Source organism: Spinacia oleracea, chromosome 1, assembly GCF_020520425.1.
Source record: "Spinacia oleracea cultivar Varoflay chromosome 1, BTI_SOV_V1, whole genome shotgun sequence".
In the NCBI taxonomy this organism is placed as follows: Eukaryota; Viridiplantae; Streptophyta; class Magnoliopsida; order Caryophyllales; family Amaranthaceae; genus Spinacia; species Spinacia oleracea.
The window spans coordinates 64,740,067-64,753,602 of NC_079487.1; the positions used below are offsets into that span (position 1 = coordinate 64,740,067).

Genomic DNA, 13,536 nt, shown 5'->3' on the forward strand with positions numbered 1-13,536 from the left:
TATTCTAACAATATTATATTATTTCTCACTCCACCCCTATTAACCCACCTACCTCCTACTCCATACAAAAAATAATTAAAAATTCAACCCCTACTCTCCCCAAACCCCACCTCTTAACCCACCTCCCACTAACTACATTAAAATAATACCCCACTATCAACTACTACATATTAAATTAAATAAGTCAATTCAAGTTCCTTAAACTCTGTGCCGGTCAAACCGGGTCGAGTATTCCGGGACGGAGGGAGTACTACATATGAGAAAAAATGACAGTAATTAGTACAACAATGACAATATTTTAATACAACAATGACAGTATTTATGCAAACGATGACAAAACTTATATAACACTTGTATACATACTTTTACCCATTCATTTAATATACAACACTTTTATCCATTCATTTAAATGGTCTCTTTACTTTTTATATTTAATTACAGTTGTATACATAATTTCCTTTTTTGGGTGATTGTGACAGTATTTTAATACAACAATGACAGTATATATACAAAATGACAATATTTATATTAGAAATGACAGTATATAACAAGTTCACAACACTTTTACACATTTACTTAAAGGTGGGCCATATTTCCAAATTTTTTTATTTTTTAAAGTGGATATGGAATGCTTATTTCGCTGGTTACCAGCGATGTAGACAACCTCGTGTTCTCATCTCTAGGGCGGGGATTATGAAAACAAAATCGGAAATTCAAGCTGCGAAGCCTCTCACACACACTCAAGCACTTACAGAGCTGCAGTGAGTGTCTTCCCCATTCGCTTTCTCCTTCACCGCGACTACCGCCTTACTATTCCCTGAAAACGTTAAATCCCACAAATTCCCTTAATCTAAAGTCCAACACTTCAAATCGTTACCCCATATTTTCCCTCTATTTCTCTCTCCTCAATCTTAACCTTCTTTCCTCAAAAACCCTAGAAAAACCCTCAACCAAACCATGACGAAAGTATATGGAACTGGTACCTACGATTTTAAGCGACATAGGGTGGCGGAATACCCTGTTGAAATCACCCACCAAATCGCCGTTGATAAAACCCCTGATTCAATCCCCATTTCAAGTGCCCCCAATTCAATTAGTCTCTCCGATATCATAAGGGATCCACTTACTATAATTGCCGCCGATAATTGGAGTAAATCCGGTGCAAATGATTCAAAACCCAGAAAACATTTTGATTCTGAGCTTGTCAAAGATATATACCGCAAGGAGTTACTCGTGAAATCGGGAGGAAAACCGGTGCCGTTGCGTAAAGTTATGATTCTGGAGATTAGTCAGTATTTGGAGAATTATCTTTGGCATTTTTTTGATTCGGAAACTGCTACTTTTGAGCATGTTATGTCGATGATACTTATGATTAATGAGAAGGTTAGTCGGTGGGTTGGATTTCGTGCTTTTATTGGGGGTTTAATTATTGGGTTTTATTTTTGTTTGGAATTTAATGGATTTTTTAATGGAAATATTGCAGTTTAGAGAGAATGTGGCAGCTTGGGTGTGTTTTCATGATAGGAAAGATGTGTTCAAGGCTTTTTTGGAGAGTGTTCTTCGGCTTAAAGATCAGGTTTGTTTTTTGTTTGTACATTTGTAATTTACTTTGATTCTAGTATTGATTTCAACAAGTGTTTGAGCTCAGCTCAAATGTGTGATTAAGGAATCACCTGCCATAGTATATACACTTTAAATTTTTATATATGGACGTGGTTGATTTTATAAGCTTGTTAGCGGATAACCGTAGCATTAGAAGGATTATGATCACTTCATGCCTGTTCTTTTAACCTGAATTCCACCTATCTAAAGTTATTACGCTTGAATTTTGCTTATCTGAATCTATGAGAAGTCATTGTAGCTGTGAATTGAACTTGGGTAGCCCTTACTAGAACTACATGAACATATGTGCTCTAAACAAACTTATGAAATAAATGAGAATAAGGTAAGCGTAACACACCCTCAGTGAAAACGTGTACTATGTGTTCTTTAATTTTGTGGAGGTGGTCTGATGTAACAGTGCTGTTCACTTTTGGATTATTGCAATAGTCTCTTCTTTAAACACCAATTCCCCACCCTTCAAATAAGAGAGAAGAAAAAGAACTGGAAGCGAAGTGTTGTTATATATATATAGCTGGTTGTTATCCTTGCTGTGTTACCATTTTATTTCCTATGTAGTACATTGCTTCGCTTTGAATGTCGAAGCTGTCTCTGTCGGCCTTAACCCTTCCTGATGGTAACTGGCAGTCAGTTTTCTTAGCGAGTAAACAGAAGCTTCTCTTAAGCGTGGCACACCCTCCCCGCAAGCACCCCCCAGCTTAGGGGGGACCAGAAAAGGCCAATTGTTCCTATTTACTATTGATGGGTGTTCTCTTAGATTTTTCATCACTTTTTCCCTTAGCATTCTAACTAGAGTTTTACTATTCGTAATATTTGGTGCAGGCAGATCGCTTCAGTATTGCGGAAAAGACCAACTACTTGGTTTTCATGATTAATGTCTTTCAGGTGTGCTAAAATTTCAATCTACGCTTGCTTTTGAAGGCTGTTTGTGTTGTTTTCTTGTATCCATGTGTTGGCAAGTATAATGAATTTCATATTTGATTCTGATAAGAGCATCATATTTCTGTATTAAACCTAGCAAATTTTGATGCTATGGATATTTTGTATCTATTTTTTTTAAGTTCTTAGGAATTGATACATGGTTGTTCCATTTATTTGTGTGTGTAGTGGTTCACACATGTAAACTCACACGGGCATATGCTGTAATCCACCTTTTGATTAATTTAATCATGATATTTTGGAAGATAGTCCAGAAAAACAGGGAGGAAATATTCTACTGCCAAATCATTCCAAAGGAAAAGCTGTTAGCTAATAGAATACATCTTCATTTAACTTGTACTTGCAGAGTTTGGAGGATGAAGTAGTCAGCGATACTGTTTTAAGACTAGCGAGTCTTCAGTGCTGGCATAGCTTGTCATATGGTCGTTTTCAGGTAGAGTTTGAAAATGCTTTTTGCTTCCCCTTGTTTTTCTCCTTTTTCAAGTTCCTCTCTACTGATTAATTTAGTTTTACTGCTGATCAGATGGAGTTATGTGTAAATCCTGATTTGATAAAGAAATGGAAAAAGATGACTAAAGCAGAAGCCAAGAAGGCTAAGAAACGGGGAGAGAATTATGACCCATCAATTACCCTGGAAGCGACATTTTTGAGAAATCTCATTGTAGAGTTCTTGGTGGTATGTACTATGTACCTCTGTAGGAATCTTAACTATTTCTATACTTTGTGGACATGTCGATTGATAATTTAATAATTTCTGAGCCTACTAATGAGAATTGAAGTACTTACACAGTTATATCTGTTACCTTGTAGATATTGGACTCTGAGGTGCTTTTTTCCACAAAACATGATGGTTCAGAAGGAATTTGTGCGAATGGTTTCCAAGAAGTTAATGATGCTTGTGTCTTGTACTGTGAGAGGTTTATGGAGTTCCTTATTGATTTATTAAGCCAACTGCCAACAAGAAGGTATGGTTGTTGCACTAGTAAAAACTATTTTTTGAAAGAATCTTGCTTTGAATGGTGTCACCAATATCCTTTACTGAGGTTCCACGTTGACTAGGTGACCTATTTTATACTCCATAAGGAAGGAAGACCAGGAAAGAGGAGGGGGGGGGGGGGGACAAGAGCAAAGATCACTGTGTAACTATTTATCTGCTTTCCCTGGAGTATATATTTTTATTCAACTTCTATACGTTTCAAGTCCCTCTCTTGTGTTGTTGGCTATTGAGTGCTCTTTCAGTACTGGCTGTGAACTTCAACATTTATGAAAGAAAGAGGAGTTTAAGCATATGTTTTACGGAGTAATTATTTTCCATGGACATCTGATTTGGTAGCGGTGATATACAGTATATGCATTCAAATTCTTTTTAGGGGATTTCCAAATATTATATTTCAGGTTAGGTATCTCGTTTTTTGCTATTTGTTTAACCGGTTGTATTCTCTAGCGCATGGAAATCCTGCTTGGGTTTACATTCCATTTCCAAAACCTTTCCGAAACAAAAAAGATGGGTCTGAAGTGTCTTGGAAAGTAAAGTGACTTTTATTTTCTTAAAGAAACCTACCGAAAAGCATGGACATGCTCCACTCCCCATTTCTTTCTAGGTGCAGATGTTTCCCCCAGTGTCACCCTGTTTGCTAATCACCCTGTGAACTCTGATCCAAAGGCGATTTAATACATGCCACTGGTGCATTTTTGGCCTAATTCAATAGAACTAGACTGCGAATTATGTACTGGTAACCAATCTTGTTCCAGTTAAATTAGGTAACACCGGTAGTGGTGCATTTTGGACTAATTTAACAGAACTAGGTCGCGGGTTAGAAACAAACCAACATAAAAGAAAAGTTCCATATTTCTCCAAATCCTTCTCCCTATCTCTCTTCTCCGCAAAAGTATTAGAAACCCCAGTCATCTTCATGGATGTCTCTCTGCACTTGGAGATCTCAGATCTGAATCGAAACATTTGCGCTCCAGACTTTGGACTGACATCTACTGTCTGCCTCTAGAAGTTCGGATCGATGCAGTGGGGATTAATATAATATCATGGGATGGTAGCTCTCTCAAATTTGATGAACTTTCTCTTGCTGAGCAAGAATTGAAATCAGATTTATTTTTAAAATGGGACTACTAGCAAGCAAGAGAATGGCGTAATTTTCTTGTTTTCATCATGAATTGTTTACTCTGTGTTTATGAATGTGTAATGTTGGAATTATTTAATTTTGTAATGATGTAATGTTGTAACTGTGTGTCAGCCTTTCTCTAAAATTACTTCTCCACATTTCCTACCTTTTTGGTACTTTGTATTTCTCCATTTCTTTTTCCCGTTTCCGTTTGCAATCTCCATTTCTGTGCAACACAGCATGTACTCAGTCTCATGAAAGCATGGAAAAAAAACTCGTCCGTTGCGTTACAGAACGGCCGATTTGTAACGGGTTTGAGATCCATCGTTCCAAGAAACTCCGTTATAGCGCTGGGAGTTAGAATTCACACCAAACTCGCCGCGACGGCGTTCCGTAACGGTAGAACGCCGTTCTATAACGGTTTTTATATAAGAACGCCCGTTATTTCTGGAAAAAGGTGAAGGAAGAAGAAAGAGAGGCTCCAAATTAATTAGATCTAATTTAAACCAAAAATTTAAATCTTACCTTGTCTTTAGAACTCAAATTCGATCAAAAGCCCTCAATTAATTTCATTAAAATACTTTTTTTTTGAACTCTAAATTGAATCCCAGTTTCATAGAAACCCTAATATGCATGTGACTATATGGGATGTAATTGACGGCCACTACTTTGCCGCTCAAAGGCAGAGAACGCCGGCGACAGATATCTGACCATCTCTTATCTGCTGATGTCCTGTGGTGGTGAGAATTTCTCAGGTGAGTTCTTCGCTTCTGCCATTGATATGTCGATTTTCTTCTTCTCTCTCTTCTTCTGTTTTCTTTTTTTCTACCCGTACTTGGTAATATTTGACCATAGTAAAGGTTGGCTGTCAACCCTCAACAGTTATCACGTGATTGAGGCTTTTTCTTTTATCTTTTCTTTTTATCTTTTCTTTTTTTTCTCTTTTTTTTATTATTATAAAACCTTTCTTTTAGAGTAATCTCTAATACTCTTTTACGGTGTACTTTTTTTAAACCTTGCTTTCTCCAACTCTTTTAGAGTAAGCTGCAAATAAATTAATAAATATATTTAAAATATATTTGTAAATAATCCAAATAGTGTATTTATAATACTTATGTACACAATATTAAGAAAAAACATAAAACAAACTTAAATTTCCACTTATGTGATTATTTCCAAAAAATTCACGCCGCGATGGCCGCGAAACGTTCTATTTAACCGTTACAAGCCGTTCCCGCGACAACGCGACCGTTACCGCAAACGCGACCGCGAACGCGTTTTTTTTCCATGCATGAAAGCTAAAAGGATATTCAGTTTTAAGATTCTGAAAAAAAATCCATAGACAACAGTAGGGGAGATATCTTTATGTTGATTCGGCAAGTGAGGGCAATACCTTGTCATGAACTCGTGTTAAATGCGTCTATTTTCATTTTTGTTGCTTGTTTGTCCATAAAGCTAATATTGGTTGTATTTTGTATCTATCAAATTCTATCTAGTTGCCGTTATGTGTTTGATTAAAAACATAATTAGCTTTCTTACTGATTGTTTTCCTATGCTGTGGTTAACGTAATCATATTTTTGCTTCATGTCGATTTGAATTAAATCATTTCATTTCTGTTGTCTGGTAGATACTTGAGGCCTTTGGTGGCTGATGTTGCTGTGGTTGCCAAATGTCACTTGAGTGCGCTTTATACTCATGTCAGGGGAAAGCTCTTTTCCCAACTGGTTGACTTGTTACAGTTCTATGAAACCTTTGAGATCAATGATCATGAAGGTACTCAATTGACTGATGATGAGGTCCTGCAAGCGCACTATGATCGTTTTCAATCATTTCAGTTGCTTGCCTTTAAGAAAGTTCCAAAGGTTTGTGGACTTCGATTGTGTTGATAAAGTTTTGAGGTGATTATAATTTGTCCTTGTAAATATTAAGCTGTTCATGTAACCTCTTATATGCATTTTCTGCTTTTTAGCTGCGAGAGCTGGCTTTAGCGAATGTTGGTGCAATACACAAGCGTGTAGATCTTTCGAAGAAACTGTCTGTTCTTTCGCCTGAAGAGCTCAAGGATCTAGTGTGTTCTAAGGTTTGTATACATTTAATTATAAAGATTAACATGTGTAGAATGGTTTTCAGACTGTCTCCCTTTGTGGTCATTTTGTTTCTTTTGTGGGTTACTAATTGTTTTCCTCTTTTGTTTCCATTTAATCAGCTCAAACTCATTTCAAATAATGATCCATGGTCAGATAGGGTTGATTTTCTTATTGAGATTATGGTATCCTTTTTTGAGAAACAGAAGTCTCAGAAGGAATCCATTAATGCTCTCCCACTCTATCCAAATGAGCAAATCATGTGGGATGAAAGTCTTGTACCTAATATTAACTATTCTGGAGAAGGATGCCTGGCGCTCCCAAAACTTAACCTGCAGTTTTTGACCCTTCATGATTATTTATTGAGAAACTTTAATCTTTTTCGTCTGGAGTCAACATATGAAATTCGAGAGGATATTCAGGAAGCGGTTCCGCACCTTCTTGCCTATATCAATAACGAAGGGGAAACAGCTTTCCGTGGTTGGTCAAGAATGGCTGTACCCATTAGGGAATTCAGGATTAGTGAGGTTAAGCAACCTAACATTGGGGAAATAAAACCAGCAGCAGTTACAGCAAAAATTACTTACAGCATTTCCAGTTATAGATCACACATAAGATCTGAATGGGATGGATTAAAAGAGCATGATGTTTTATTTTTGCTTTCTATACGCCCTTCATTTGAGCCGTTGAGCACAGAGGAAGCTTCTAAGGCAACTGTTCCTCAACGGCTTGGGCTTCAGTGTGTACGTGGATGTGAAGTAATAGAGATCCGGGATGAGGAAAGTGGCCTGATGAATGATTTTACTGGGAAAATAAAGCGTGACGAATGGAAGCCTCCCAAGGGTGAATTGAGAACTGTAACTGTAGCATTAGACACAGCGCAGTACCACATGGATGTCACAGATATTGCAGAGAAAGGAGCTGAAGATGTTTACGGAACTTTTAATGTGTTAATGAGGAGAAAACCGAAGGAAAATAATTTCAAGGCGATTTTAGAATCTATTCGAGATCTTATGAATGAAACTTGTATAGTTCCTGATTGGTTGCACAACATATTTCTGGGTTACGGAAATCCTTCTGCTGCTCAATGGACTAACATGCCTGACCTTTTAGAGATTGTAGATTTTAAGGATACTTTTCTGGATGCAGATCATTTGAGGGACTGTTTTTTGAACTATCAGGTGTGATATTTGCTAAAGTTGTAATGTTGTTTTCTTCACATAAATCGTACGTTTTTCTTTGGTGCACCAGAATATTGTAGGTGCTTAAAAACTTATTCCCTTCTCATGTCACATTTTGCTTTCAGATTTCTTTCATCAATCCTGATGGGTCGGAGAACCTGCATCCGGAGCCTCCATTTCAAATTAAGCTCCCAAAGACGTTGAAAAGTAATGTCCAAGCTCTCCCTGGCAATAAGTCCAATGTAGCTGCCTCCACTGATGGTGATGTCAGTGCAATTCAAGAAAGTCTCATTGTTGAGACATATATTCCCCCTGATCCAGGTCCATACCCCCAAGACAAGCCAAAACAGAATGCAGTTAGATTTACCCCTACTCAGGTACTTTCTGTCACTTGTGAAGTAAAGGTGTAGTTTTGAAGGGTTTTTTTTAACTGTTGCAGCGTAATGGTAATTTGAAGGTTGAGCCTTTGATTTGGGTCTGTATTTTTGGGTCATAATTCTTTTTTAAATGATGGTATCCAAATCACAGGTAATGGAGAGAAGGGGGAGGGGGGAATAGAGAGGAGAGAAAATTATTTTAGGTTGTGTTATATAAAAAGGTTTAAACAAAAAACACAAAGTTCAGGTCTCATTTTCCGTTGTTGTCGAGAGAGGCAGCCACAAAGAGAAAATGATGTAGACATGAATCACAGTATCAGAATTCAAACCCACGTCGTCGGTGGTTCTGTAACAACCCCCATGAGGGCCATGACTTGAACTAACAAAGGTCTGGTGTTTTAACGGTCAATTTAACTGAAGTTCATTGTGAAGTTATGGGAGAGTTCTAGCTCCATAATTGACCTGAACTTAATGTACATTGAACTGGTATATACTAAGATAAGATGTGCAATTGCTGCCCTCAAGAATCTAATTATCAGAGCATGTCTATCTTCTGTCTTTGTGTTGTTTTGTCCAAATTGATGTGAAGATTTATTTTTCCCTTTTCGTTAGTGTCATCTATCTATGCTTTCATAGCAGTTACCGATTTGAAACTGTTGTTTCAGAAAATAGCACTCCTTGCATTTGACTCATATATTTTTCCTTGTGATCCAGACAATACATATTGATTTCTAATCCACAATTATTGTATGTACCTTTCCTTGACAGGTTGGGGCAATTATCGCTGGTGTTCAGCCAGGCTTGACAATGGTAGTAGGTCCACCTGGTACTGGAAAGACTGATACAGCTGTGCAGATCCTAAATGTTCTTTATCACAACTGTCCTTCACAGAGAACTTTAATAATAACACACTCCAATCAGGCTCTGAATGATCTATTTGAAAAAATAATGGAGGTAGCTATTGCTTGCTGACTGACATATGCTGATTAATCTTCGGGTGATATTTCCTTTGCTTATTTAATCCTTTGTTTAATTGTTTTCTGCTGTTTTTCTTAGAGAGATGTCCCTGCTCGGTATCTTCTTCGACTAGGACAAGGTGAGCAGGAGTTAGCGACTGATCTGGACTTCAGTCGTCAAGGCCGTGTAAATGCAATGCTTGTGCGACGTTTGGAACTGCTTAGTGAGGTGGAGAGGCTAGCGCGATCTCTTCAGCTTCCCGAGGATGTAGGTTATACTTGCGAAACAGCGGGTTACTTCTGGTTGCTTCATGTCTACTCACGGTGGGAGCAATTTCTCGCTGCCTGTGCTGATAATAAAGACAAACCGACATTTGTTCAAGACCGTTTCCCATTTAAAGAGTTTTTTTCTGATGCCCCTCAGCCAATCTTTACTGGTAAGTCCTTTGAGAAAGATATGCGAGCTGCCAAAGGGTGTTTTCGCCATCTCAAAACTGTGTTTCAGGAGCTTGAAGAGTGTAGGGCATTTGAATTGCTCAAATCAACTGTGGATAGAGCAAACTATCTAATGACCAAACAGGCAAAAATTGTTGCTATGACTTGCACACATGCAGCTCTCAAGAGAAAGGATTTTCTTCAATTAGGATTCAAGTATGACAATCTGTTGATGGAAGAAAGTGCTCAAATCTTGGAAATTGAGACTTTTATTCCAATGTTGCTGCAGAGACAGGAAGATGGCTATGCACGTCTTAAACGTTGTATATTGATTGGTGACCATCACCAGCTGCCTCCTGTTGTTAAGAACATGGCCTTTCAGAAGTATAGCCACATGGATCAAAGTCTTTTTACACGGTTTGTCCGTCTAGGCATTCCCTATATCGAGCTTAATGCCCAGGGTCGAGCACGACCAAGCATAGCTAAACTTTACAACTGGAGGTATAGAGAGTTGGGAGACCTTCCCTATGTAAAGCAAGGGACTGTTTTCAATAGAGCAAATGCTGGTTTTTCTTATGACTATCAGTTGGTGGATGTGCCCGACTATAATGGCAAAGGTGAAAGTGCTCCTTCACCCTGGTTCTATCAGAACGAGGGAGAGGCTGAATACATTGTCAGTGTTTACATATACATGCGCTTATTGGGTTATCCTGCAAATAAGATTTCTATCTTAACTACTTATAACGGCCAGAAATTTCTCATTCGTGATGTTATTAGTAGAAGATGTGTCCCATACGACGTCATTGGCCCCCCAAACAAGGTAAGACAACTCCTTGTTTAGACTAGAAGATGTTAGTATTCTAATTATACCGTGTCACAAATACGATAGGCTTATATATTTTTTTTTATTTATTTGGCATGAATGCATCCTGATAGCAGTCTTTGAGGAATTACCACGGTTAATTCTTACAATAGGTTGTCAAATGATTATTACGGTTAATTCGTTCAATAGGTGTCAAATGATGATGGTTCGACAGTTATGCGACCATTTGACCTTCAATTATTTGTTGAATATGTACACTCTCCGTTTCTTTTTTAAATGCTCACTTTGACTTTGACATTATTCATATACTTACCTTGACTTGTATTTTTTCCTAATATATAAAAATCAAATGTTATATGTAAAATATTGTTGGATTAGTCACAATTCATATTTTCATAATATCAACATTTATAATTTTTACACATAGAAATTGAAGATAATTTATGGTCAATGCATTGGCAATGTGCCGGTCCAAGTGATGCATTTAAAAAGAAGCGGAAGGAGTACATTATCATTAGATATAAACTATATACCCTTTCACTGTTTACTCCTAATAAATGTATTTCTTCACTATATTACTTTTTTTTTGTCAATGGTTTTCAGGTCACAACAGTGGATAAGTTTCAAGGTCAGCAGAATGATTTTATCTTACTGTCACTGGTGCGCAGTCGTTTTGTGGGACACTTGCGTGACGTGAGAAGGTTGGTTGTTGCAATGTCTCGTGCAAGACTTGGCCTCTATGTTTTCTGCCGTCGTTCTTTGTTTGAGCAGTGCTATGAACTACAACCCACTTTCCAGCGTCTTCTACAGAGACCTGATCGCCTTGCATTAAACTTGACGGAGAACATGCCTTTCACAGATCGTCATGTTGAAGATACTGGGCCAGTCTATCATGTCAGTGGTGTGGAGGAAATGGCTAATATTGTGAACTCCAAAAGGTATCAGGTTGACCAGGTAAGATGATTTGTCTCTGATATTGTTGCATAATTGTATATGTTTAATCCTAAGAGAATAATGTCTGGCTGAGCAACGGATAAAACAGAACAGAAACCGCTGATAGGAAGCATGCAAGAGTAAATAATGCCAGAGACAACATTAAGGAAAAGAGTAAAAAATACCTGAACATGTAAGGGGACACCAACGAAGTTGCAGATAAAGATATGTTCTAAAAGTGCAAGACGGGAAACCCATGTTAATTGTAAAAGGGAAGTAAAGTATTTAAGAGAAGCAGTGTTATCGGATTAGACTTAAGAAGCTGACTACCTATATATTGCACTTGTGCATATTATGTATCAAGGACAAGGAATGATTGTCAAGGGAAGCATTTAAAGTTTTTAGACTAAAAAAATACTTCATAAGGACAAGTTTCTAGGCTATGCATAATGCATCTACTCTCTCTTGTGCGTATTATCTATCAACAAGGACAAGGGATGATTGTCAGGTGAAGCATTTAGAACAAAAAAAAGTACTTTACAAGAACAAGTTTCTAGGCTATGCATAATGCCTCTACTCCCTCATTTTCAGGCAACTTTTTACCTATTTTGAATTTCGTATCACAGATTTCAATGTAGGCAAACAATTGGGCTGGGGAAATATAATGTATCATATAGAATTATTGACAATTGATTTTGTGTTCTATTGGGTGATGAGGTCTTTGCATTTGCTTACCTTTATCTGCTGATGCTGCAGGCAAGGATTATGAGCCTTCAATATAATACTGGTTATGGACAAGGAGGTGCTTCTGTTGAATCTATCCAGAGTGGACAGCAGCATTTGGCCTCAGTAAAAGACATGGAGACAGAAAGATCTGTCTTGGAAAATGGCAAGTCAGGGCAAGTCCCCCCTGGCCCTGGTAGTAACTTGGAGGAAGGTACTGATATGGAGGAAGATAAGAATGGTCAAAACGGAGATGTGCAAGTAGAGAATGACGAGGAACATAGAACAGATTCTGAAGTTGTAGCAGATGGTGATGCTGATCCTGATCTTGCTGCAACCAATATGGAGGAGTAAGCTGATGGAAGTAACAGAAGGCGCTGATCATATCTGAAGGACCTTGCAGCTGAATTTAGCAATGTAAACCTCGTTTGGCCTCATACTAATTATAGCCATGCTAACGGAAGAAGGTGTTGAACAAGAGCAGCCAGATGCCCTCTTTGTTTTCATGCCATGCATTACAGGCACCGCGCTGAACCCTCTAATTACATGATGACTTGGGCTGTTTTTGAGGAATCGGGTATTTTCTTCAATATAAAAACCTTTAGCTCCATGATTTCTTGTAAATGAACTTCGAGTTTAGTCCTGGTAGCATGAAAAATACTCGGTAGGTTTTGTTCTTCAGGCAAAATGAAAATTACTGGAGTGTTATTTTCAGCAGAAGTGTGAGGGAAAGAGGTTTAATAGAGGCACTAAATATTTTTCAGTGGTTCTTGCGGTAGACTATATCGATTCATTTTTCACTGTACTGTATACAGGTTGATGTATCCTTGAATTTTAGATTGTAAAGTACTTGATCAGTATATGGAGAAAAGAACACCAGTTTTCGGATTCCTACATGTGAGGGCCTTCTAGTCCTTGATAAATGTCTTCATTTTAGGAGGTTTCTGGACATAATATTCTGAATATGTTTTTTCATTATTTAGTATGAATATCGATCCGCAAAAGACGAGATGGAGGAGTAAATAGATCTGCAGGTCCCTAAACTTTGCCAAAAGGAGCAGTTAGGTCCCTCAAGTTTCAAAAGGAGCATTTAGGTCCCTCAAAATGGATGGAAACCGCTGCTTTTTGACTTCTGTTACTAACGGCCGTTAAGATTCAATTAAATTAAAAGGAAACTAAATAAAAGGCACTAAACGACAAAAAAACAGTTACATTTACCATTTACCAATAATTAAATAAATGGAAATTCATTTCAGTTAGCTTTTTACAAAAATATAGCCGTTGAGGCTCTCAAAAAACAGAGTATTTAACATTCCATGGCAAATAAAACACTTAAAAATTTTGTAG

General features: G+C 37.6%; 1 protein-coding gene across 1 annotated transcript; it reads left to right on the plus strand.

Moving 5' to 3' along the window:
- Positions 1-689: 689 nt before the first annotated feature.
- Positions 690-13,083, plus strand: LOC110776138 (uncharacterized). Its single transcript, XM_021980692.2, has 14 exons — positions 690-1,383; positions 1,484-1,576; positions 2,443-2,505; positions 2,906-2,992; positions 3,083-3,235; positions 3,370-3,524; positions 6,305-6,539; positions 6,647-6,757; positions 6,884-7,942; positions 8,068-8,319; positions 9,088-9,273; positions 9,376-10,530; positions 11,137-11,487; positions 12,223-13,083. The coding sequence occupies exons 1-14, from the start codon at positions 958-960 to the stop codon at positions 12,541-12,543; spliced, it is 4,647 nt and encodes a 1,548-aa protein (XP_021836384.1). The 5' UTR covers positions 690-957; the 3' UTR covers positions 12,544-13,083.
- Positions 13,084-13,536: the final 453 nt, after the last annotated feature.

What these genes read in the sequence shown, in the direction of transcription:
- LOC110776138 (XM_021980692.2), top strand. Translation starts at nt 958, where the DNA reads ATGACGAAAGTATATGGAACTGGTACCTACGATTTTAAGCGACATAGG. An exon ending in TCATGATTAATGTCTTTCAG is followed by an intron (nt 2,506 to 2,905) that starts GTGTGCTAAAAT and finishes TTGTACTTGCAG; the next exon opens with AGTTTGGAGGATGAAGTAGT. An exon ending in ACTGTTTTTTGAACTATCAG is followed by an intron (nt 7,943 to 8,067) that starts GTGTGATATTTG and finishes TTTTGCTTTCAG; the next exon opens with ATTTCTTTCATCAATCCTGA.